Raw genomic sequence first — 22,906 nt, 5'->3', positions numbered from 1 at the left:
CCTTAGAACACATGAACACAAACATAACCAAAAATGTTCCTTTTACCTTAAGCAACCTCCCCTGGTGGAAGGGGTCCCTGCCCATGGCAGGAGGGCTGGATTACAAAATCTGTAAGGGTCCTTTTTTAACCCAAATCCTAATATTCTATGGTTCTGTGACCTGTTTCAATATCCAAACCCACACCAATTACCCTAAATAGTTAGAGTGAACTATGAATTTGTATGTAAAAAAAACATCTTTTTCCACTGTGAACACATAAATTTAGTTGTGCTAAGCCTGGTTCTTTCTAGTAGCAGAATGCTGCATTTTTACTATCAACATTTAGTTAATTAAACAAAACAGATAGGAAGAAAACACTCAATCTATATATTAAGCAACTCTGACAGGTTCATTTAAAAGTTTCCAAAACACATAATTGGGGATGTAAACTGATTCTATAAATCCCACTGGAATTTGGATAACATTTAAGTCTTAAAAATTCTGGAATAAACTTTTTTAGAAACAGCATTACAATGCAGTGTGCTGATAATCCTGATACTGTGCAAGCATTGCTACAAGCATGAGAATAATTAGTGGCACAGCAATCCAAGTCACTAATTTCCTAATGCTTTTCAGACCTTTTTCATTTCATTTGTTATTTCATTTGTCTTTATTTGATTTCTCCAAAATCTGTTTTGCAAGAAAGCTACAGATGACTGGAACAAACAAGAAATGAAAAGGAGATACTAATGAACTCAATTCAGGCAATACTCTTATTCACTTCATTCATTAATCAATGCAAATGAATAAAATGCCTTTCTGCTGAATCCACTGGACTTGATCAAGTGGTTTGAGGAAGCTCAACAGTTATTGATTAAAAGAGGAAAATGCCTCAAGTTTTCATAAAGAAAAGAATTTGAAGCCAAATGAGGAAAAGGCAGGACTCAGTAATGAACCTAAGGGCATTTTGCACTTCCAAAGTACTTTAGGATTTCACAACGTGTAGTAAGTTATTCTCAGTAACTGTAACGAAAGGTTCACAAACTGCTACCTAACCACTTCTGCAGCTGCAGCTCCCCTCTGCTGCACTGCTGGAGCTCTGCAATTACAGGATCTCCAAAAGGCAACAGGCAATTACCACTGATGAATTGAGATCAGACATGGCTGCAGTTGTGTACTATTTTAGTGGAATGAGAGAGGCACCTTAAAGTGTGATGTCCAGGTTGCAGTGAGGAAAACTGCTGAAAGAACAGGGAAGATATTTAGGGAAGAGCTCACATGTTGATATAGGCACAAGTTACTACCTTAATGGCTGACAAAAATTTTAAAAAGTTATTTTAAGTGACTTGAGAGGCACAGCAATGAATATGGGGTACCACTACAGCTGTGGCTTTTGGTTGTTGCCTGGGTTTCAGCCATTGCCAGCATTTCCTGCAGTACCAAGGTGTCAGACGCAGTACCTGAGGCGACCCTTATCTGCAAGCAGCATATGCACGTATCGTTCCAGGGAATGCTCGTTCAAAGCACAGCGCAGCCACGCCCGCCCCCTGCCGATGTCACTCGTGATGGCCTTCAGGGAGTAGAAGCGCTGCAGCTCGTGCCTGTTCAGCACCTCCTTCACATAGTACCAGAACACTGGCTCTGCAATTGAGGATTAATAACAGTAATGACAACTACCTTACCAAGAAAACCACTAAGTTCATACCTGAATACATTTACAGGTAAATTTATAAAACAAACAGGTAACAATATAACTTTGAACAAAGGTGAATCATTTACTCTCCTCGTGCAACCCACCAGTTAAATAAGTTATTTATTCCTACAGAACTTGGGCTATTTAAGCACTTACAACTTTTCACTTCATTGAAAAAGCCACACAAATTAAAGGATTTGATCTGACACTTTTACACAGAATTCACATTTAAAAGCATATTTTAGCTAGTATTTTATCCACAGGTTTATACATTCAACTGGAAACATATTATGGAAGGGAAAAGATTTCTTTAGAACTCTATGTTACTGCTGATGTGAAATGTTGGAAGGCAGGTCCAAAGGAACAGGTAGCTTCAGAATTTGCAGACGTGCAAATAACAAATTCATGTTACTTTAGAAAACAGAAGTGTTGGATTTAAACAGCAAAAATATCTTTCTCCACTATACACTTTCTGTGTGCTTTTCCCAAATATTGATAAAAACTGATCAGTATCTTAACATAGTTCTGATTAAAGAAAAGAGAAACAGGTGAAGAGAAAAAGAAAGGAATCTTTTCTTTGAATGTAATAAAAACCAACCCAATCAATACAAGCAATATAATTTTTCTTTCCAAAATCACATCCATAATTAGAAGTTAAACATATCTGACCTATATAGCACATGGCACTTAAAGAACTAAGACAAAGTCAAGAATGAAAACGTTGTTTTAAAAACTTAACACCAAAATTACACAAGCCTGATCTCTGCCAGAAGTCAAAATAAATTTGGCACTATACACGATGCAACAGTAGGAAGTGCAGATTTCCTAAGAGCAACATTTCTAGAGTAACTTGGAATGCAAGTTAAACTAGACAGAAGCAACAGTCATTTTCACTGCCACTTCTACAACACATCAAGTGTGAAGTACCTACCAACAACCTGCAGTTTGGTGCCATGCTTCAAACTTCTTTTAGAAATTATATCACTTGACTGAACATAAGAACTAATTAGAACAAGATAGCTACAATGAGCAACCTACCTGTTTCAGTTTTGCTGGAGAAACCTGCTGCCTGTTTGATTGCTGCTGCTGTCAGTGCCAATCCCCGGCTCCTCCTCAGGCCATGCTGGAACACAGCTTCAAACTGAGCACACAAACAGGTCACTCTGCAACAGAAACTTTAATGAACTCATGTAAAAGGAACTATGAAAAAATCCTAGTGAAAATCAACTATGTAGCTACACAGCAACTTTATTGCAGATCTCTGAATAGGAAATGTAAAGTGAACCATTACCTTATAAGCAGTGAAAGATTCCCTCCTATGCAGTAATCTCATTATTTGCCAGCAGTATAATCTACTTATACCCACAGCCTCATCATAATGATTGAAAGCTGAGGCTCAGGTTACACTCAGAAGAATTGGCAATCAATTTGAGAAATCACCCTCACCTGCTAGAGGGGCTGTTAATCATGTTATTTCAGCTTCAGATCACCTACCTTCAATGCAACGTAATTTTTGGAGCATGTCAAATATTTTGTGCCATATGTTTTATGTCATTATGATGCAAAATCTAAGCATGTAATTCTTAGACTATTTTACCTGCTATCTGAGTCTGAAGCAATTTCTTTTCTTCCTCCAAATCGTATTTGACACTGCAATAAACAGATTTTAAAACATTTTTAAAACTTTTTGTTACACTAAATAAATTCAGTTTTCTGCACTATTTCTGTACACATGAAAAAATCATATCAAAAAAGGAAGCAGCACAAAATAGAGCATTGCAAAATACAGCCTGCATCCAAAAAGTGCTCTAGAGCATCATGTTACACTAATGGGCTGCTCTTGCAGTTCAAATAGATCCTTGCTATCCTGCACCTGCAGCTCCCTCAGTAAACTAAAAACTGAGTGGAAATTACTACTTTTGAGTTTTAAATGTGCACACACAAAACCAGACATTGCTCTTACCCAGCTCAGTGCTACAATCACAGAACCACTCTTTAAAAAGCATTTCACTGGCTTACTCGTGAGGAATTCTTTTGCCTCCCAAGCTCTCCCAAATTGACTCCAGTCTATGAAATTCTACTTGCTGAACTTCATATTGACACAAATATGGACATACATAAATCACATCTTTACATGTATTTTAACCATTCACTAAAAATCTAGTGCAAAGAAAACAAACTGCTACTCTAAAATGTTAACTAAGTTAGACTTTGCAGTACACTGCAATTTAGTTCAGTCATATCAGGATTACAAGAACATATATTCCTAATATATATTGTATAGTATTATATATATTTAAAATAAATCTATTATAAATATAACCTGTCCAGAACAAGAATTTTAAATAAATACTGCATAGTAGTTCTTTGCTAGCACACAAAAACTCAGTTGTACTATGAAAGCCACAATTTCTTCTTTGTATCCTTTTCTTCCTTTTCCTTCTTGCTTTCCTTTATTAAAGAGAAAGCAAAGACAGTCCCTGCTAGTAGTGACAGCTCTGAGTAAGGCACTGCAGAAATGTCTGTTTGATTTCTCACCTGTTTAACTGCATCCAGCAGCCGTTCTAGAAGAAATTGTCTCTTAGTGTCGTTGGTCTGTGAACCTGAAATCCAACAAAATCATATCATTTTAAAAGAAATTGGTTTTTAAGATGCATTTGGGCCAACACAAATGTCTTTCTTTTAGGCCCTGAAAACTTTCTTCCCAAGCCAATTATTTCACTAAATTAACTAATGTATTTTCTCTAAGTAAAATGATGCAGTATGAACTATGCTTTGAGGTTTCAAGTAGCCTTTCTCTAACAGGCAGCAATAATGTTTCAAATATCATCTTGATTCTTATTTTAGTAACAATTTGAAGATATATTTCACCAGTACAAAATACAGAATAATTATTCAAGCTGATGCACAGCTTGCCCAGAGCTTCTTAGCACAACTACCAGAGTAGTACAGGATCACAGCACTAGAAAAGAATGGAAAACAAGAGTGAGACACCAGGAGTATCTTCTTACTGTCAAACCTTAGTACAGAAAGAGCTTTAAGTCAGGTGAACAGAGAGCAACTGTTACAGTGAATCCCTTAAAATGTAACTACCAGCATAGTTCTTCTGATTAACACCTATAAAATCTATTTTGTTACTATATAAGGAACTATGCAAGACAATCTTTAACTTCTCAAGCTATTTCAACAATAACACAATATTTTGCTTTTTGGAATATCCTTTATAAACTCCCATGAATATGGTAAAATTTACTCTTTAAGATAACCTACATTGCCTCTGTAATTTCTTTATTCTCAGCTTGAGTTCAAAGCATTCATCAGAAACCTCTGTGACCTCTCTTGGGTTTAAGTCATTCTATTCTCCTTTCTCTCTCAAAGAACATACAACCAATGTACATATGGACTGAAAGCCAATTACCCAAACTCTGCAGGAGCAAATTCCTCCCAACACTGAAAATCAAACACCACACACTAGCAACAGAGATGACATCAAAGATATGTGCTTCCTCTTGCTATCCAACAGCGTGAGGTCCAAACCCCAGAATTTCCTCTCTTCATAATCCCATTCAAAACAGTTTGCTTTTAAACCAGCAGGACATAACAGAATTTGTTGAAATGATTCTGCCTTTAAATAGGTATACTCATATATAAATATCCATTATACTGTTATAATGTTTTTATATATTCATATTAATCTATATTAATAGAAATCATATTCCATATAGTTTCATATAGTCATTAAACAGAAGAAAACCCCCCCAGTTTGCCAGAATAATGAAAACAACAGGAAAAACAAGCAAACATAGCTGCTAAGCAAGCTTCTCAATGCTGGTTTTGCTGATCACAGGGCATTTTCAAGAAGTTGTGCTTCCCATTTTGAACTGTGACTCAAAGTGTGCAGACATGTGATGTGTGAGCTCTGGGGCTCTCAGTCAAGCACTCCAGTGCCCACAAACAATGTTCAGAGCCAGTCCAGGACTCCAGGTTCAAACCCCACACCAAATGGTTTTAAATTCCAAATAGCTATGCCAGTTATGCCAGTGGGAAGATAAAGCTGAATTCATACAATCCCTACCATTCCACCTTGTGCTCCTTCAGTTTATTAAACAATATTCAATGTTCCTACCACACATCCATTGCCAAAATGGACATGTATACATGCCTATGTATCCATTTGTTTTATAATAAATCACATCACCATAAAATAAGGAAAAAATCTCAACTTTCAGAGCAACCTCTCACATTCAGTAACACTGAATATACACAACTCTGCAGATTTTCTCTGTTGTTTCAAAACTCATTACTCTTAGTCTTACACTACCCACACACCTGCAAGAAGAGGCACAACACAATATTTCTCTTTATATTAATAGCATGAGACAACATCAGAACAAATGCATGCAATGAATAATTGCATGACCAGAAAAACATCTATCAAATGAAAATATTAGTAGGTGGGCCAAGCTTGTCTTCCAAATGCAATACATGATAGTTTTTAAATTCATCTTTCTTTGGACTCTTTGTGTCTATTTGGTAACAGAAATGGTTTGCAACTAGATTCCAAACCACGACAATATAAAAATCCATAAATACAGAATACATACTGATGTTCATTATACTAATTAATGTTCTAAACCACTAAAGCATGTGATACCAAACAACCTCAACTTTACAAAACTGAGTGCAATGTGTATTTTCTCCTTATTTTACTTGCAAATTTTCACTACTAACAATCATGACTGCAGGAGATTACAACCAGTAATTCCTGAAGTTCAGATCACCCTCACCATCAGCAGGGCTATAAGGCCATGTAATGTCTCTGCTGAGGGCTTAGCTGAGGTTTCTCTTCAATGCACATCCTAAATTCCTTTGCTTAACAGAAATTTTACAGGTATAAGGAAAAGAATACTCACTACATCTGTTTAAAAAAAAAAAAACTGAAAGATTAGGTTGTGTCTCTTTTCATGCTGAGGGTATATTTTTCTTTGTAACAAGTATAGAAAATATGGTACTATTTAAATATGGCACTATTCCGTGATGGTTTTGTTTCCAGTAGGTGGAAGGTAAAAATACATTTCCACTAACTCTGTTGAAGATTTAGTTCTTCCACATTTCCATTTTCTAAACTAAGTTTTCAGGGGAAAAAAAAAAGGCATCTTTTTAGACAAGAGCACCAATTAAGTGTGATCAACTCCAGCTGACTTTAAGTCTAAGAGTGTATTACAAACTGACTAAAATACCCTTCTCTTTATTCAGAACAGCAGTAAAAACTACAGCAACACACATACAAAACACAGAATGTATAAAAACAGCATTACTCAGAAAAAGGCTGTATTTAGACTATTGCCATAAAAAAGGAAGTTCATACTGGACTCTAAAAATAATAGTGAAAACATAAGTATAAGGTTGAAAAACTAAGAAACTTCAAGAGACTTCTCCTACCAACATCTACTCAGTCAAAAAGGGTTTAACATAGGCTCAGGTACTGCACCTGCCTCTGTGACCCTCTTCATTTTCTGTTGTTCAAGGTCATGCTTTCCTATTTTTAAAACAAACTTCTCTCCACACTCTGACACAAACATCCACACCTACAGCAGCACCAAACTGCATCTAAGTAAAGGAAAGCTGGATTTTCATCCAGTTCTTCCTAGGTAAAGCCCTCTGCAGCACCACATGCAGCATATAAGTAAAATAAATAAATCTCATATTGCTCTTATATAACTTGCACTTATGTCCTGAATGCAACATTTCAGACTGCAATCCCTCTTGCTTGCTCTAATGCAGGCTCTGATGGCACGAGTTTAAAATAAAACAAACACAGACCTAATTTAAATGCTACTTTATACTACATTATTATGATTCTACTGCTCTACTCCCCCCACCACAAGCTGCATTTTGAAGTTTTTTGAAACTGTCATTAAACAAATGACAACATCCCCAATTCTTGACAAGCACATAAATCTTGTATCCTTGTATTATTTGCCTTCAAAGTTTAGCCTAGTCAGCACTGTAGAATAAAATATGAGTATGTAATTAGTAAGCAGCATTAGTAATATTAAGGTGAGGCTTACATCAACAGGAATTTACCTTCACATCCACTAGAAATACACTGTAGCTAAAGAAAATAAACATTAACCATAATTATAGTCACTAAGAAGTTCTTCCACCTATATTTTACGAACCTCTGTTAGTTAAAAGGGCTAAAACTGGGCATAGAAGTACATAGAGGCAGTGCTGTTACAGGCACTAAAAGAAGGATATGGTTAAAATTTATGAGAGGTTAACATCAGCTATCTCCCTTATCTGAAACAAGCATGATAATGATATCTCAGATTATTTCTCTGTTTTGATCAGTTTGACTTATATTATTCTAGAAAAATACTGTACGGCACTGTATAACAGTAATGTTTGTCAAAGTGCAACATTAGGGGGGTTTTTGTTACCTTGCTAATTGAAATTGTTGGAAAATCCCCGCAATTCTTGGCAGGGCAGTAGCATGAGTGGCTACTATGCAATTGAACCACTATTGTTAGTGTCACCCTAGGCATTACTCTATTTTAAGTAATGAAATGTTTCTTTTCTCATAAACATGTATCTCTTTGTTGTCTTAAAAAAATATTAAAGGTAACAAAAATAACTACCCGATGAAGCTTTAGGCCACACGAGATGTTACCTTGCCTTTTGAGTCACAGAATACAAATAGAGCTCTCAAAGATTAGTCTCCTGGGAAGATTTAGGCTCTAATTTGCATAAATTTGCACAAGGCTATTCCCAGTTTGAATTTGAAGGGCTGAGGTTTTCCATATGAAAATGATGACTCTTACAAATTTTGTAATTAGGATTTAGTCTATATTGTGTCAAGATCTGAAACATTTGAGAAACTTTCTTTTCCCATGCTTTGAAAGATTTCACTGTTACTTGCATTTTCCACAAGCAGTTTCCCCATTTTAATCTCTTTTTTTGCCTCATCTCTCCCACAAAAATCTTCAACTTTCTTCCTACCATAAAGGTCAGAACAAAATAGAGAAAAATACAAGTGAAGAGGTTTTATTTTTCAGTTCACTTTCAGAAATGTCTGCTCCCCACAAAACAGGTAGCATTTAGTTACTCCAGTTAACTCCTCAGTTTATTTCTCACTGCCTTTGGCAACAAAGACCACCATGCATTAGACCAGGGTGGGAGATCAATGTGTGGTCCAGTCCTCAGGTGCAGAGTGCTGTCTGCAACTTCCATTGCTGACGATGGACAAACAAACCCATCAAAGTTTTTACTAAAGCACCTCCCTTCTCAAAAAGCCCCAAACAAGTCCTTGCCAATGTATTTTAATACATATTAAATAAATACCACTTATCCTTTACATCTACAAGTGTATAAGAAATTTTACGTCTATCCTAACAAACATCTCCATGCTTGCTCATTCAAGCAAATCTGCTTCCTCCAGTCCTGTAGTTTATGGGTCATAATTCTCATGCAAAGCTTCCAGTATTTCCTTGACAAACACGTCAAAAAGCTCAGGATTTAGCACACTTTTACCCTCAAGATTTAACACACCCCCGGCACCGCTCCCCTTTACCACAGAAATTACCGCATCCAGAGACATCCTCACCAGACTCAGGGGTACAGCAACAGGGCCCTTTCTCCACAAGCCGTGGTTCTCACCACTCCCACCGACTGCATGCTCCTGAGCTCATATTTTTAATTTTTTTAAACTCCTATTTTCTCTTGGTCATTTATTGCCTCAGGAGTATTTCCTATGAGTTTGCATAGCTGAGGTAACACAGATGCCCGAGCCCAGCATCACTTGTGCTGCGAGGCTGTGAGCCAGTGTCACGCTCAAGGGCAAGACTTAGGATTTAAAACGGGGTAAAAAACCACTTCGGGGAGCCGGAACGAGGAACGGGGTGTGGAGATAAGAGACCCAAGTGTCCTGTGCCTCAGCACGGCACCAGGGAGAAGCGGAGGGGAATGAGGGCAGTGCCACTCCCGCCCGGGCCCCCCGGGCACCTCTGCCCGCGCCAGCCCCCACAGCGCCCGGCGGGCCCGGGCGGAGGGGCCGGCCCGGCCGCACTCACCGCTCATGGTGCCCGCGGGGCTCCGTCCGCCGGAGCCGCCGCTCTCCCGCACAGCCACGGCCGGGCCGGCAGCCACCGCCCGCCCCGGAACCCGCCCGGCGCCCCGGAAGGTAAACACGGCCCCGGGAGCGCCGCGGAGCGCGTCCGACCCGGGGCTCCTCAGCGCGGCCCCGCGCCCTCAGCGCGCCCCGGCCCCGGAGCCGCCCGGCCCCAGGCGGGCAGAGCCGTCCTGAGGGGCAGGAACGCGGCACCGCCAAAGGAACGGTGAGAAAAGTGGAGATAACCCCGCATGTGCTGTGCGGGGTGGAAGCTCGGAAAGGCTTGTTAAATAAAACCAAAAAGATGATAACAACAAATTTCTTAAGTCTCTAGGCCTATTTGAGAGGTGTTGGCCCTGTGTGGCCAAAACCACACAGAGCGCCTAACTCCCAACTCACTCCAAACCTTGTGTCAGTCTCCTAATGATGCTGTAACCGATCATTTGTAGATTTCAAGCAATGAAATACTTCAATTCCTCATTCATGCAGGAACCTGAAGTAGAATGTTAGCTACAAATAAAGATGATTGTTGTTGTGGTTGTTGCACTTTTCCAGGAATAAAATTGTGGCCTAATATTGGGAAAGTAACATTAATGCTTGCAAAGCAAGGTGACAGAAATATATTCCTGATTTTAGGCCACAGAGTGGTCTAGTACGACTAATCACCCATCCTTGTAAATGTAACAAGGGTAAGTAAAAAAAAAAATGCATGAAAGAGAAATAAATCTCATTCTGAAAACACTTGGCTCTGAAAGGAAAGCCTGCAGGAAATACATGGGATTGCAGGGATTGCAGTGAAGGCCAGGAGCTGGACATCAGTGACCCTTGTGGGTTCCTTCTGACTCAGGACATTCTGTGATTCTGTGATCTGTGCTCCCCAGCAACACCAGCATCCCTTAGGGTGACCCAGGGACATCTTCTGAACCCAGGGGCCTCCATACTCTACAGGGTATCCATCTTTAGAACATTCCTATTTCAAGTGCTGAAATTACTCAAGAGTGGGCATGTACTGTAGGTCTTCATTTCTGCCTATTGGAAGAGTCCTGTGTACCATCAAGTAGTTTTTGGCACAAGATCTGAGTCTAACATGAACATACATATTTGCAAACTTGTTTATTTTGTATATATGTGCTGTAAGTAGGTATAATCTCTAAAGGCAGAAAAAGCTGTCCTATGTAAGGACTTTCTGAAATTAAAAATTCCAATAACTAGTTGAGTGTCTGAGGTTACTGTAGAAATACTTGACTAATGAAACACTAGAATTAGAAATAATGGCAATATTAATGCAAACATAATGGGAGATCTCCAAGGATGATGCAAGTATTCTTCATTCTCCACTGACTGCAAGTGTTAAGGTTTACAGCTATACTGGAATAACTCATTTATTATTACTCAGTACAAATACACTTCTCTCCCAGTCATCCAACACCCAGAACATAGTTGCAATAATCAAAAGATTTGGTAGTAACTAGAACAGTAGCTCGTTCTTCAGTAGCTGGTAATGGAAATGAAGTTTCACAGCCAGTCTGAGGTTTCACCAAGCTACAGTCACTGCAAGTGCATTCTTCCACTGAATACATTAATGTTTCACGTGGAGGTGTGTGTCTGATTTCTTCTGTGTTCACACTGCTTTCAGTATTAGCCTTGAGAACGTTGTTTGGCTCCACAGAGGAGTCTGTAATATACAGAAGTTAATTTAGTACATACATCATGCTATACTGAACAAAGAGCTGTTAAAGGTCCAGATTTCATTATGGTCCAACTATGTTCCAACCTCAGTGAAATTTTTAGATATAGTGAAAGTTTTAAGATGTACATATGATAATATTTTGTTCTATGACAACACAACCTTCTACTTCAGAATAAACATTGAAATAATTCAACACATTTTCTAATCAGTTATTATTTATTGTCTGAAAACTCACAAATACAGTATTTGCAAAATGGAAAAAACCTTTTTTCACCTTCACAAAATGTACCACATATGCTTCTCACAGACTACAATATTAAATAAAATTATTTAAAGTCTTATAAAATGAAAAGCTAATATTGAATGTGTATCCTCTGCCTGGGAACACTTCCTTTTGCATTCAGTGAGGGTGAAACCCTTATGAAGTTTTTTGCTTTCAAGTTTTCATAAATGATTTCTCAAACAGCAGCAAGTAAGCTAGGTATGAATATACAACACAATCCTCACAGCAGCCAGAGCCAACAAAGAGAAATTGCTGCTTTTGCAAGTCAACATCTGGATATTTATTCCCTAATAACTATGAGAATTTCATGGAGACTGTTTGAGGAATACCAAATAATCCAACAAAGACCAAACAACCCAACAAAGACAGTCCTGAGAATCTGGAATATATACAATGGTTTTACATGTTAAGAGTAGCTAAAATGTACAATGATCTAAAATTATTTGATTAAGAATGTATTCACCTGTGTTTTGCAGTTTTTGTTGCTTTAGGTGCTTCCATTTAAACAAGACCATTAAGGTAAACAGAGTGAGTATTAAAATCAACCCTGTGCCCAAACAAATCCAAAGGATTCCACTCGAATCGGTACCTTGTGAAACAAAAGAAATGCATTACATTAATCATAAACAACAACTCATGTGCAGTAAACATGTCCAACACATCAAACCTGAGTGTAAAACACAAGATGAAGATGCCCAGCACAGGCACAGAGCATTGCAGAAGTTTACTTACTCTTCTCACAGTAGTTTTCACAGGAGGGCGGGGGTGCGCTGGAACACCGCAGGTGACAAGGAGTACAAGAGAGCAGCAAATTATCAAAGTATTCATTTTTGGGGCACTGTGCCATCAGGAGCAGTAATTATGGAACTACAAAGCCACAGAAATTGTAAAAGAGTGAGGATCATCTACAGAAGGCTTCTGAGTTTTCAGTTTGAGCAACTCTAAGAACAGCTAGCAGTAATAATGGACTTCCATCACAGCTCCACTACATGGGATCATGTTACAGAAAAAGGATTTAACTCTGAGGTCCCCAAGGAATGACTGCTCCTTTTTTGGCAATTCACAATCTTAGAAAAACTGAGCAGCTGCACCAAGATAGTTTTCAATGTAAATTTTGTCTGAAACAGAAAATGGTTATTTATAGAAGATGTTTCTAGAGCAGGTGCTAAGTACTACAAACTGTAGAGAAGAAAGATCTCCAAGCAGGAGCTCATAATAATTGTTCTTGTCTCTAAAACTGAGGGTTTTTTTCATGGTGATTGCTTCTCAATTCTGAATTAGCCTCATTTATCACCTAATAGGACTTGATTGGCATTTTTGCTTAGTTCATTTTGGGGGTTTTAGCTTTTTTTTTTTTTTTTTTTTTTTTTTTTTTTTTTTTTTTTTTGCTTATAACCACATTTCTATGCAAAATTTAATATTATTACATTCTAATCATGAAAGAAGTGCTATATTAATATTTTACAATTTTGATTCAAAACATCATCTGCATTTTTCACTTCTTTTTCCATAATACAGAACTGTCCTTGGGCTAAAACTGGAGTACCCAACACAGAAAAGTAAGTTTATAGGACATCTTCTTCCCAGCCAGGTAGAGGTATATACAGTGAATGTAACATTTGTGAAAATGCATTTGGTCTCCTCACAGAAAAAATAAAAATCTTTGACTACAATCTGTCACAATGAAAGTAGCTTACACAGCTAATTTGTATCTTGATATTTTATTCTAATAGAATTTATTTTAAATACAAAGTTAACTAATTTCTAGCAATTAGCAGTGTTAGAAATTAGTTAATTTCTAGCAAGTAGCAATAACTGCCTCTATCCAGTATCACTGCCACAGACAGATCAGAATTACAGGCTCTCTTTCTTTATCATATTTAAGTTAATTGCCTTTTTCACTACAGAAATATAAAAGGAAAACATTGTATAAGGAGCTGTAATTTCAAACCACATTACTATGAGACTCATTTTCCCACAAAATGCACCATGTGGAAATACACAAACTGTTTTTAGTGGAGCAGTCTAACAGATCTGTATTCTGGTCTCTGGCAGATGGAAATGCTTATTGTGGCTTCTGCACTTGTTTCCATGGGCCAGGTGCACAGCTCAAGGCTTTCTATCACAGGCTTTTCTCCCTCTTCAAGATTAGTGGATAAACAGGAATTGATGAACTCTGATTTAGGTGTGACAGAAGAAAATAAGGGTAGAGACTGTGGGTTATGCCAGAACTTTCTCTAGGAAGTCAGTGCTGGTGCTGAAGTCATGAAACTGGTTCTGCCTTGCTCCATACAATCACACTGGGGGAAGAAACCTCAGTTATGGCTGCAATATCATCCTTGGCTCTGATGAAGCACCCTTTGGTACTTTATGCACAGAGTAATTTCAGGTTTTGCTTTTAAGATGCTGTTTAGCCTTTTCAGCCATGGAGAGGACAATCACATTCTCAACAGTGATCTCAAGAAAGCAGATACTCATGAAACCTCTTCATGATACTCATGACACCACTTCATGGTACCCACAGGTACAGTAAGTGATTTTCAGGACAGACACGCTGATCCAACTCTTTAAGCTTCTATCTACTGACTTCTGTGAAAGATGCCAGCCTTTGCTGCACTCCTGGGTTGCTGTTTCAGGGATGCAACACCTTGCATTTGTCTGTTGGACTTTGTGATGCACTCCTGCTCCACGTGTTGCTGTCATGTATCCTACAACTGATATCTGCTCAATATGATATTGGTACTATTCATAAAAACTGTAAAGGGACTTTGCAAGAGAAATGTTGATCTAAAAGCAAGGAAAGAAATAACAAAATGAGCCTGTGTCTGGAGGTCACCAAAGATGTGGTTAGATTATATACAGATAAGCTGATTAAATGTCTTAGTGTTAGTGAAAGGGATAGTCCTGCTTTTCACTCTGTATACTCTGAAACGTGAGGAAGGGCTGGAGGGTTTACCTGACCACATGGCAAACAGCTTGAAATTCATTAATCCAGCCAGTTCATGGAGTTTTACATCCTAGGCCCTGGAAAAAAGGCCAGAAACAACACAGAAAAAGAATATATATATAAACAGCTGATCACCTACTGGCAACATGCAACTAAGTCCACCAGAGAAATCCACATTTGGTGAACTAATGCACCAATGTCTTTATTTGAAATGTCCTGTCAAACTCTAAGTACAGTAGAAATTCATTTATGCCAAATTATTTGAGATTGTATATACAGGATAATAAGATATTGTGGCAGAAATGCTTTCTCTCCCAGTTGGCCAGAAAGTTTTCCTATATGGCTGGTTAGAGTTCAAACATATTTCTTGTAAGACACAAAGTAAATACAAAGTAGTCTCATGTTTTCAGTCAAGCTCTAGGAAACTTCCCCCCAAGTAAAAGGCACAGTACAGCTCATTTCATCAGAGCTCTGGAGAATGATGCTGTCTCTTACAGCAATAATTCTCCCTCTACAGTTGGACCACTATTTCCCAAAGCTTACAGCCTCTAAGGATAAACTAATTTTTTTGACAGTTGTGCCCCAAACCACAAATCCTTGCTAATTAAGCAATACATTTTTCACACATTGGAAGCTGGGGAGCAATGACAGTAAAGGGTCTCTACTGTGTCATTCCTTTAAGCTGCCACCACTCAAGTCCCAGCCTTTTCCCCTTAGCTGTACACAGTGCCAGTGATGTATGCAATGACAAAACACAGGCAACAAATGGTTCAAAAAACTGTGAGGAATTATGGTTGTCATGGCCTGCTGCCCTTGGTCCCTGCACATGCTAACATTCAGAAGTTCCTCTCCTCAAGGGCATAAAGCAAGCATGTAATCAATTGATCTTGATAGGCAATAGATCCCACTGACAGATCCCACTACACATCTAAAGCACACATTATTTCAAAATCTATGTCCAGGAGTAAGAAAGACATTTTCTACCTTAACAGGGTTTTTGTGCAACCTTCAGTTTTGAGTAATTTTGATAGCAAGGAGCTAATATTAAAAAAAAAAAAAAAAAAAAAAAAAAAAACAAAAAAACACAAAACCAAAAACAAACAACCCTTTAAGCTCTTTTTTTGGGAGAAGTGTACTTTAATATGAGATGCTTTATACCTGAATTGAGAAGCTGTTTATAAAGTAAAGTATTGGATTCAGCCAACAAATGAAACAAAAACCAGAAGCATTAAGAATAAATTCATTAAGTGACATTAAGGTTATTGTTACTTAGAAACTGTAGTTATGTTATGTTAATAATTGTTCCACTGCCTTGTACAATACACATTAAATCCTCTAAGCAGAACACCAATTTGTTATATGTACACTATGCAAACACACATAAAAATGAGATGATGGTATGGAATGATGGCTCTCCTACAGTGATAATTACCTTTAGAGAATAATAAATATATGCCTTACTTACCAGTAAAGTTACATTTCAGCTCTTGTTCAGTTATGGGACTTAGAGAGCTTGCACTGGCTTTCCAAACAATTACATGTTGATGCTAATAAATGCTCTCTTCTTTTAATTTGATTTTCCTTCAAAAGGATGGCAGAAATTAGCAGAGTTGGACAAAATAAGAAAGGATTTATCAACTACAATAATCATTTAACCATAAATCACAAAGTATTGCCAGGGAAGTATTTCTGTAGTTCCATTACTGTAACTGAAATTCAAAAACTCCCCAAGACATCCTCTAAGAATAATTCAGACAAATTAAGTTGGCCTGCTGGAGTTGGCATCCTTACAGAGAGCAATGGGAAAAAATGCAAGAAGAGAAGTATCAACTGCAGAAACAACAGGAAGAAAAAAGAGAAAAGGAAAACCAATTCTCAGATTTGTTTCTAAAATGTTTCTGTCTGACTCAGGAGTCACATCTGGGGACAATTTATAAAGACCAGTATAAATTATATTTTCTGATTGTTGTTTAGAAGAATGGTTTTAGTACTGACAGTTCTAGTAGGATATCAAATTGCTGAACAGGATTTCAAAAAAATCAAATCACTTTCACTGGTGAAGAGAGTACAGGTGAAGGGAGCCCAGCAGAGCAGGAGCTTTGGAGCTGAAATTCCCATTGCAGTTGTACACAGACATACACAAATGTTTCAGCAGGACACCTCCAGTTCCATGTTGCTCTGGCAGAAATGGGCACACCAAGCACTGAACATCCAGCCAGAGCATTTCCTGCCATGAACCCAAACTTGACTGTTAGTTTTGTTAAACATCTGAAGAAACTCAAGAGTTCCAGAAATCCTTGTCAGTTCTTATTTGTGACATTTAAATTGATATTAAATGACAGAAATCAGTCAAGAAAAATTTTATCTTTCCCTAATTTGAAAAAAGCTATTGTGTCTAAGCCAATATAATAAAATGAGAACTTTGGATGGAAAATCAAAGTAAGTAATATCATCCTGTCAATGATTAAAGATTGAAATTCATCTTTCACAGAACAATAACTTGAGATCTGTTTACCACACATAACTTAAACAACAAAGTTTTGTTCTGGCATTGCTTCAGGGTTTCTCTGTTGAAGCTTGTGCCAACTTTTTTGCCTGACTGTACTTCAGAAATTCTGCTGGCACAATTACATAGCACTTACCAAGAGAAAGAGGGTTTTCTGCTAGGACTATAACATTCCCTTCACAAACAGCATTAGCTAGGCTGACAAAGGAATTCTTCTGGTTGTATAGTTGCTTCTACATTGATGGCTTTGTGCTGGCACAGCTCTTTTTTCCCACTCACTAAGGCCACTGACCTACACTGTCAAATCTTACATTACAGGCTTGTTCTGATCCTCTCCAATTCTCTAAAGCTATTTACAGAATAAATCCCCAAAAAAAGTCTCTTATAAATCACCTCACCTCAACAGTCCTAAAAATCTGTAAGACCAATGTACATACCAAAAAACATCAGTTTTTCTTCTCAAAAGTTATTACACTTCAAGGAACAGCAGTCTTATAGACAGTCATCTCCTAAAACAGTGTTAAAACTTTCTGAACCAGTTCTTTTCAGAAATCCATCTTTGTGAAGTGCATGCTTTGACTGTATGGCTGGGAGGAGATAAGCTGTTCTAGGAATGGGGTACACACTGCTAGTAAATAAAAGAATGGAGCTATTAAAGGGTTCATCATGTTCATTAACTTTTACAAGCTGCACAGAACTATGCTGCTCTTAGACAAAATATTGTTTAATGTCATTTGCACACAGAGCAAAAACAAGAACAATGTGGATTTTGCCTGTTTGGTTCAGCACATTTTAATTAGACCACAGCTTTGAAAAGAGTGATGTTGCTGGTGCTACAATGAGTATTTCCAAAATGGATTAAAGAGCAAAACAGAAGAGAAAATGTTCATTTAAAATAGTGATTAAAATAACAATAGTATAAACACAGTCAATTAAATCACAGACAGCTTCTGTGTCCCCCACTGTGTTCAAAGCTGACTTAGCTAGGAACCAGCTCATGGAACAGAGGAAGTGCACAGCCCAGGAAAGCAGTCCTAATAGCCTGCAAACCCTTGGGACAAAGAAGACACCATTTCATTTTTCTGACATCCCACATGTGCCAGAATAGTTATGTAACCACTAAGGACAATGCATAAAAAAGGAATTGTGCAAGCAAGTTTGGATTAAGCCAATGCTTGTTAGAATGCCAGTGACATTTTTGTGTTGGTACAACAGTTTTTACAAAATGCAAATATAATTTATTTCTTCATGTAAACACATTTTGTGTTGGAAAAATAATTTCTTATGTGCTACTATTTTAGTGATTTTGCAGGTGGACAAAATAAACTGAAAATCATCAGCAGTGTAATGCCAACAGGAGTACTGGAGTTACAACAAAAATAAATGTGCAGGAACAATTATGAATTATGTGAAGTGTTCGGCATACACTAAAGTCTAACATAAATATTTGTTCTGGTAATTTTAGCCAAATTCTCTAGCTATTCAGAGGTTTGAGTAATGTACATTCATTTTTTTCAAATTCTCATGTACAGCATCACAGTGTCAATGTGTGCTCTCTCTCAAGACAGGAGGGAAATTGTAATTGATTCAGCCACCACTACTCCAGAATAATTCCCCATGCAAATTGCTGTCTCTGGAATAAGAATACTGGCACAGAACACTTTTAGAGTAATTAAGCTTATTTAGAAACAAGCTCACTATTTCATTCTCACAATTCCATAATGAAGTAATTATTTTCTGCAACAATGTTAACATGTTAACTAGCCATAGAAGAGCAGCTTTAAAAATCCCATGATGCTGTTATTCTTCCTTCATAACAATAATGCCATTCTGCTTTAGTCATTTCTGAAACTAAAATCTTAAGGGATCTCTAATGGACAACATGCTCCCTCAACTGGAATTCCAGAGAATTAGAAAGTTGAAGAGAAAGCACATGAAAATCCCACATGGAACCAGTTCTCTGTTTCCCCCTCCCTTGAGACAGACAGCGTGTAAAACTGTCCATATAAAACTTAAGTGTTACAAAACTCTTTATATTTATAAAGCAGGAGATCTGGCCTGGAGTTACTACAGCATCCAGCAGCTCCTCCATGTCAGGGACTCCTGCATGTCAGAAAGGGAATAAAGAGTGTGTTAATCCCAGCCACTCCTCAGCACACCTGTGCTCCAGCCCCTTCCCCAGCTCTGCTCCTTTCTCTGACATGACCCAGCACCTCCATGTCCAGTTCTTGTCATGAGAGCTGGACACAGCACTCAAGGTGTGGCCTCAGCAGTGACTGTGCTGGTCCTGCTGGCCATGCTGCTTCTAAGGAAGCAAAAGGTGAATTTTCTAATCAAAATATTGCTGATCTAAAAGAAAGCATAAGAACATAAAAACAGAGGTCTGGATTGTGCTTCACAAGATTTCTTTTCAGCTGCTTCAGTATTTTGATTGACATGATGCCTCCTCCCACCAAGCCTACACCTGGCTTTCAGATCTCTGAAACCACAATCTCTGCCTTTCTTCCAAACAGATTCCTGTCTGTAACCTTCCTAGCCCCAGGTCAGCCACTGTTTACATCACTGAAGTGATCTCACCCTTCCCTTCCTTGGATGTGCGTTCTTTGCTCAGCACATTCCTTCCACATTAAGCAATCCCTCTGCTATTTACAACATTTCAACTGTCACAGGTTTATAAATACACACAGGTTCTTCACAATGTGCACACCTAAATCCCCATCTTTGTTTCTTTTGAGCTTTCATAGCGAGAAACCCACACACACAACAGTTTTGACAGAAAAACTACTTACCTAAACTACTCTCCCACTCCTATTTTTCAGTCTGGAGTCTCACAGTATCAAAACCACAGAAGAAATTCTGTCTAAGCAGGAACTGCACTGCCTGTGCATTCAAAGAGAGGCATTGTGAGCAAAGATCCAACAAGAACCCACCTTACACATCTCTGAGACCTAAACAATACAGGGTAACTAAGCAATAGATCACACAGCTGAGAACTCTGAGCCTCCAGTTAGAGTCACCTGAAAAAAGGGATGGCACTTGCAAAAAAGACCTTTCAGTCTTTCTTTTTAGAGAATAAAGGTTGTGTATACACATAGAAGTGAGAGACACACACGACATTTTTAAAAATAATGAGCTGGGCATGTGAGGTGTTTGAGAGCTGAGAAGATGAGCACAAAACTACAAACTGGCATTTTGGTGCAGCAATTCAAGTATTTCTTTTGCTATCTAAAAGAAAACCAATTAACTTTATGCCATTTTTGAAGCCTGCAGTATGTGTTTAATTGCTCCAAAAGGAGCCATCAAAAAAGGCTTTAACTAGATTGGAACCCTCAGATAGAAGAATCCAGCTCCAAAGTACTCATTGCCAACCCACAGTGAAATGTGAGACGAATTCTAAATTCCTTTGCAGATGTGGACTAATTCTATGATGGGACTGTGAAATAGAGCTTATGCTCTAGTGCTACATTTGGAAAACCAAAGAAGACTTTTATTTGAAATTCTTCCAATGAAATAGCTTCAAATACATTTCCATGAGGGAATTCATGGACTGCAGTTCTGCCAGTGCCCAGCACAGGGAGAGGAACAGGCCAGAAAGAGCATTTGTTAAATAGCAGTGTTGGAACAACAAATCAGTAAAAAGATGTTTCCAGGGCAAGATGTCTTAGTTTGGATTAGACATGGTCTTGTGTAAATATAAAAGCCTCTTTATTCACTGACACTTCCACGAGCACCAGTAAAGCTTAGGAGGGACTTGGCTCTTAATGAGGCCATCATGCTGAAACAGTTGTGTTTTCTATTCTCTACTTCTCAGCTACACCTCCCCAGACTACCTGGAGAGAGAATCTGCCAGGCTTTAAGAACATTGTTTTATACATTTCTGGCACCTAGTCAAACTTGTAATAATTTACCTCTTACCTCCTGTCCTTTCTTTTTCCTAAGTAAATAACTTGTTCCTTTGGCTTTGTTTCTAAAGGCTCTTTCTGACTTCAAAGCAATTCTAAATACCAGGCTACTCATTTAGGTGCATAGCTACTGTGCATATTTGAATACCTTTAAATATCAGGGTATGGCTCACAGTGTGTCACCCAATCCCAGCCTCCTGCCACACCAGAAAGGGAAGTTGTATTCCTTTCCTGCTCCTCCCAGTCTCAGCCAAAATGTTTCTTCCCATGTTGCAGTAGCTCAGGAAGTTGATGTCAAGGTAAACTGAGTCAATTAAATCATAACTCAAACCTAAAACAACTCTCTTCCCATTTTAAGGCTGTTGGTAGTTCATGGAATTTTAAAAACTTACCGGTTGGTGGTGAGCAAGTATCTTCTTGAAGCTGTTCACCTGTTTGGAGCTTTCTAGTGAAATCCATCTTTCTCTTCTGCTTCACATGGCTAAAGCATTGGTACTTCACAGGTGTCCCTGCCAGGCTGCAAAGTGCTTGTGGGAGCTTGGGTGGAAAAAAAAGTTACTGCCACAGTACAGACCATTGTTTCTCATGCCATGTGAACTGAGCCCTCCACTTCACTGCTGCAGGACTGACTCACCACAGACTGCAGATTAGTGCTGAAGCTGCCTTGGGATAGTTTCTTGTATTAATAACTTGCTCTCACAAAAAAATAAGTCCTGTTCCCCAATCTTCCTTCATACCAGCCCTGGCATTTGTCAAATGCATCTTATTTGATTCAGCTGAGTAGCCCAGGAGGAAAAAGGAAGTGGATTATTCTGTCACTAAATGTAATGAGCTGGACAGACTCTGCACAGGGTCTCAGAGCTCAGAGGCAGCACAAGGATGGAAGAACTGCAGTTGTGGGGGAACAATTTCTTTGCCCCTCAGTCATCATAGGTTAACCCTAAGTTGGGCCAGACTCCTCTTTTCTAAGCAATCTTGATCACTTAAGTCATTCATGACATGGGGATGGATTTATGTGGGTGGTTCTCAATAAGAAAAGCATTTTACCATTTATTAAATGCTAAAGAGAGCTGGTATATTTATTCTGAACATTTTGATGCAGAAGAGATTTAAACAAGAAAAGCTTTAATAATGCTTTAAAACCTCAAGAAAACAGGACCATTTACACTCCAGTGGACATTTTGCCAGTAAAATTATCATAATTCCACTTTTGTTTTGAGTACCAGCTGTTCCAAAGTGGAAAAACAAACTACTAGCCCTCTTAAAAATGTAGTGTTTGAGTTTACACAATTCCATGTGTGACAGCCTGAAAAACAGGTTGGTACACTCTGAAGGACATCTGGCATCTTTTGAAATTCTGTGGACTAATTGTTTATATCCTAGCAAGAACCCAGGGAATAAGTACCTGTCAAGGAAGGAAGAAAGGTTGTGAAACACAACTAATTCTTTTCCCCTGAAATCAGTGGTAATATGCACTTCTGCACCTCAGATCAAACACATATTTGGCCCTACTCCCCCTACACAAACAAAAACAAAAAATATCACAACTCAGAAAATGATAAAAAATTATCAAAACTCACCGCTTCATGAGCCATCACAAAGAAGGCAAACTTCAAAAACCTTCAAGAAATTTTTTTAATGAATGCCAAAAAGTGTGCAAGAATTGCTGTGTCTGTGCTGATCATCTTAAGGTACATCTCAACTGCTCAGAAAAGGCAGCTCCTGCCTCCAGTTGGGGCTTTCCTGACCTCTAGGCTGTGTCAGGGCTCAAACCAAACACCAGCTTGCAATACAG

At 38.3% G+C, this 22,906-nt stretch overlaps 2 protein-coding genes across 3 annotated transcripts in view; both read right to left on the bottom strand.

The window, feature by feature from the left end:
• Nucleotides 1-9,811, bottom strand: part of SNX29 (sorting nexin 29) — a 97,590-nt gene extending 87,779 nt beyond the window's left edge. For both annotated transcript variants that reach the window (XM_058035697.1, XM_058035698.1), the window contains exons 1-5: nt 9,746-9,811; nt 4,212-4,276; nt 3,271-3,323; nt 2,712-2,836; nt 1,441-1,621 (exon numbers count right to left, since the gene is read on the bottom strand). In XM_058035697.1, coding sequence (XP_057891680.1) covers nt 1,441-1,621; nt 2,712-2,836; nt 3,271-3,323; nt 4,212-4,276; nt 9,746-9,752 — 431 coding nt within the window. In that variant the 5' untranslated portion in view covers nt 9,753-9,811. The remainder of the gene's footprint in view (nt 1-1,440; nt 1,622-2,711; nt 2,837-3,270; nt 3,324-4,211; nt 4,277-9,745) is intronic.
• Nucleotides 9,812-11,201: 1,390 nt separating this feature from the next.
• TNFRSF17 (TNF receptor superfamily member 17) lies at nt 11,202-16,238 on the bottom strand. The gene is made up of 4 exons (XM_058035838.1): nt 16,169-16,238; nt 14,713-14,780; nt 12,220-12,345; nt 11,202-11,458 (listed from the first exon to the last, which is right to left on the bottom strand). Exons 2-4 carry the CDS (start codon nt 14,741-14,743, stop codon nt 11,202-11,204), a joined length of 414 nt encoding a protein of 137 aa, XP_057891821.1. The 5' UTR covers nt 14,744-14,780; nt 16,169-16,238.
• Between the last annotated feature and the right edge of the window lie 6,668 nt (nt 16,239-22,906).

This window comes from Melospiza georgiana, chromosome 16 (assembly GCF_028018845.1).
Source record: "Melospiza georgiana isolate bMelGeo1 chromosome 16, bMelGeo1.pri, whole genome shotgun sequence".
NCBI lineage: Eukaryota > Metazoa > Chordata > Aves > Passeriformes > Passerellidae > Melospiza > Melospiza georgiana.
This window is presented reverse-complemented; position numbering and strand designations above follow the sequence as displayed.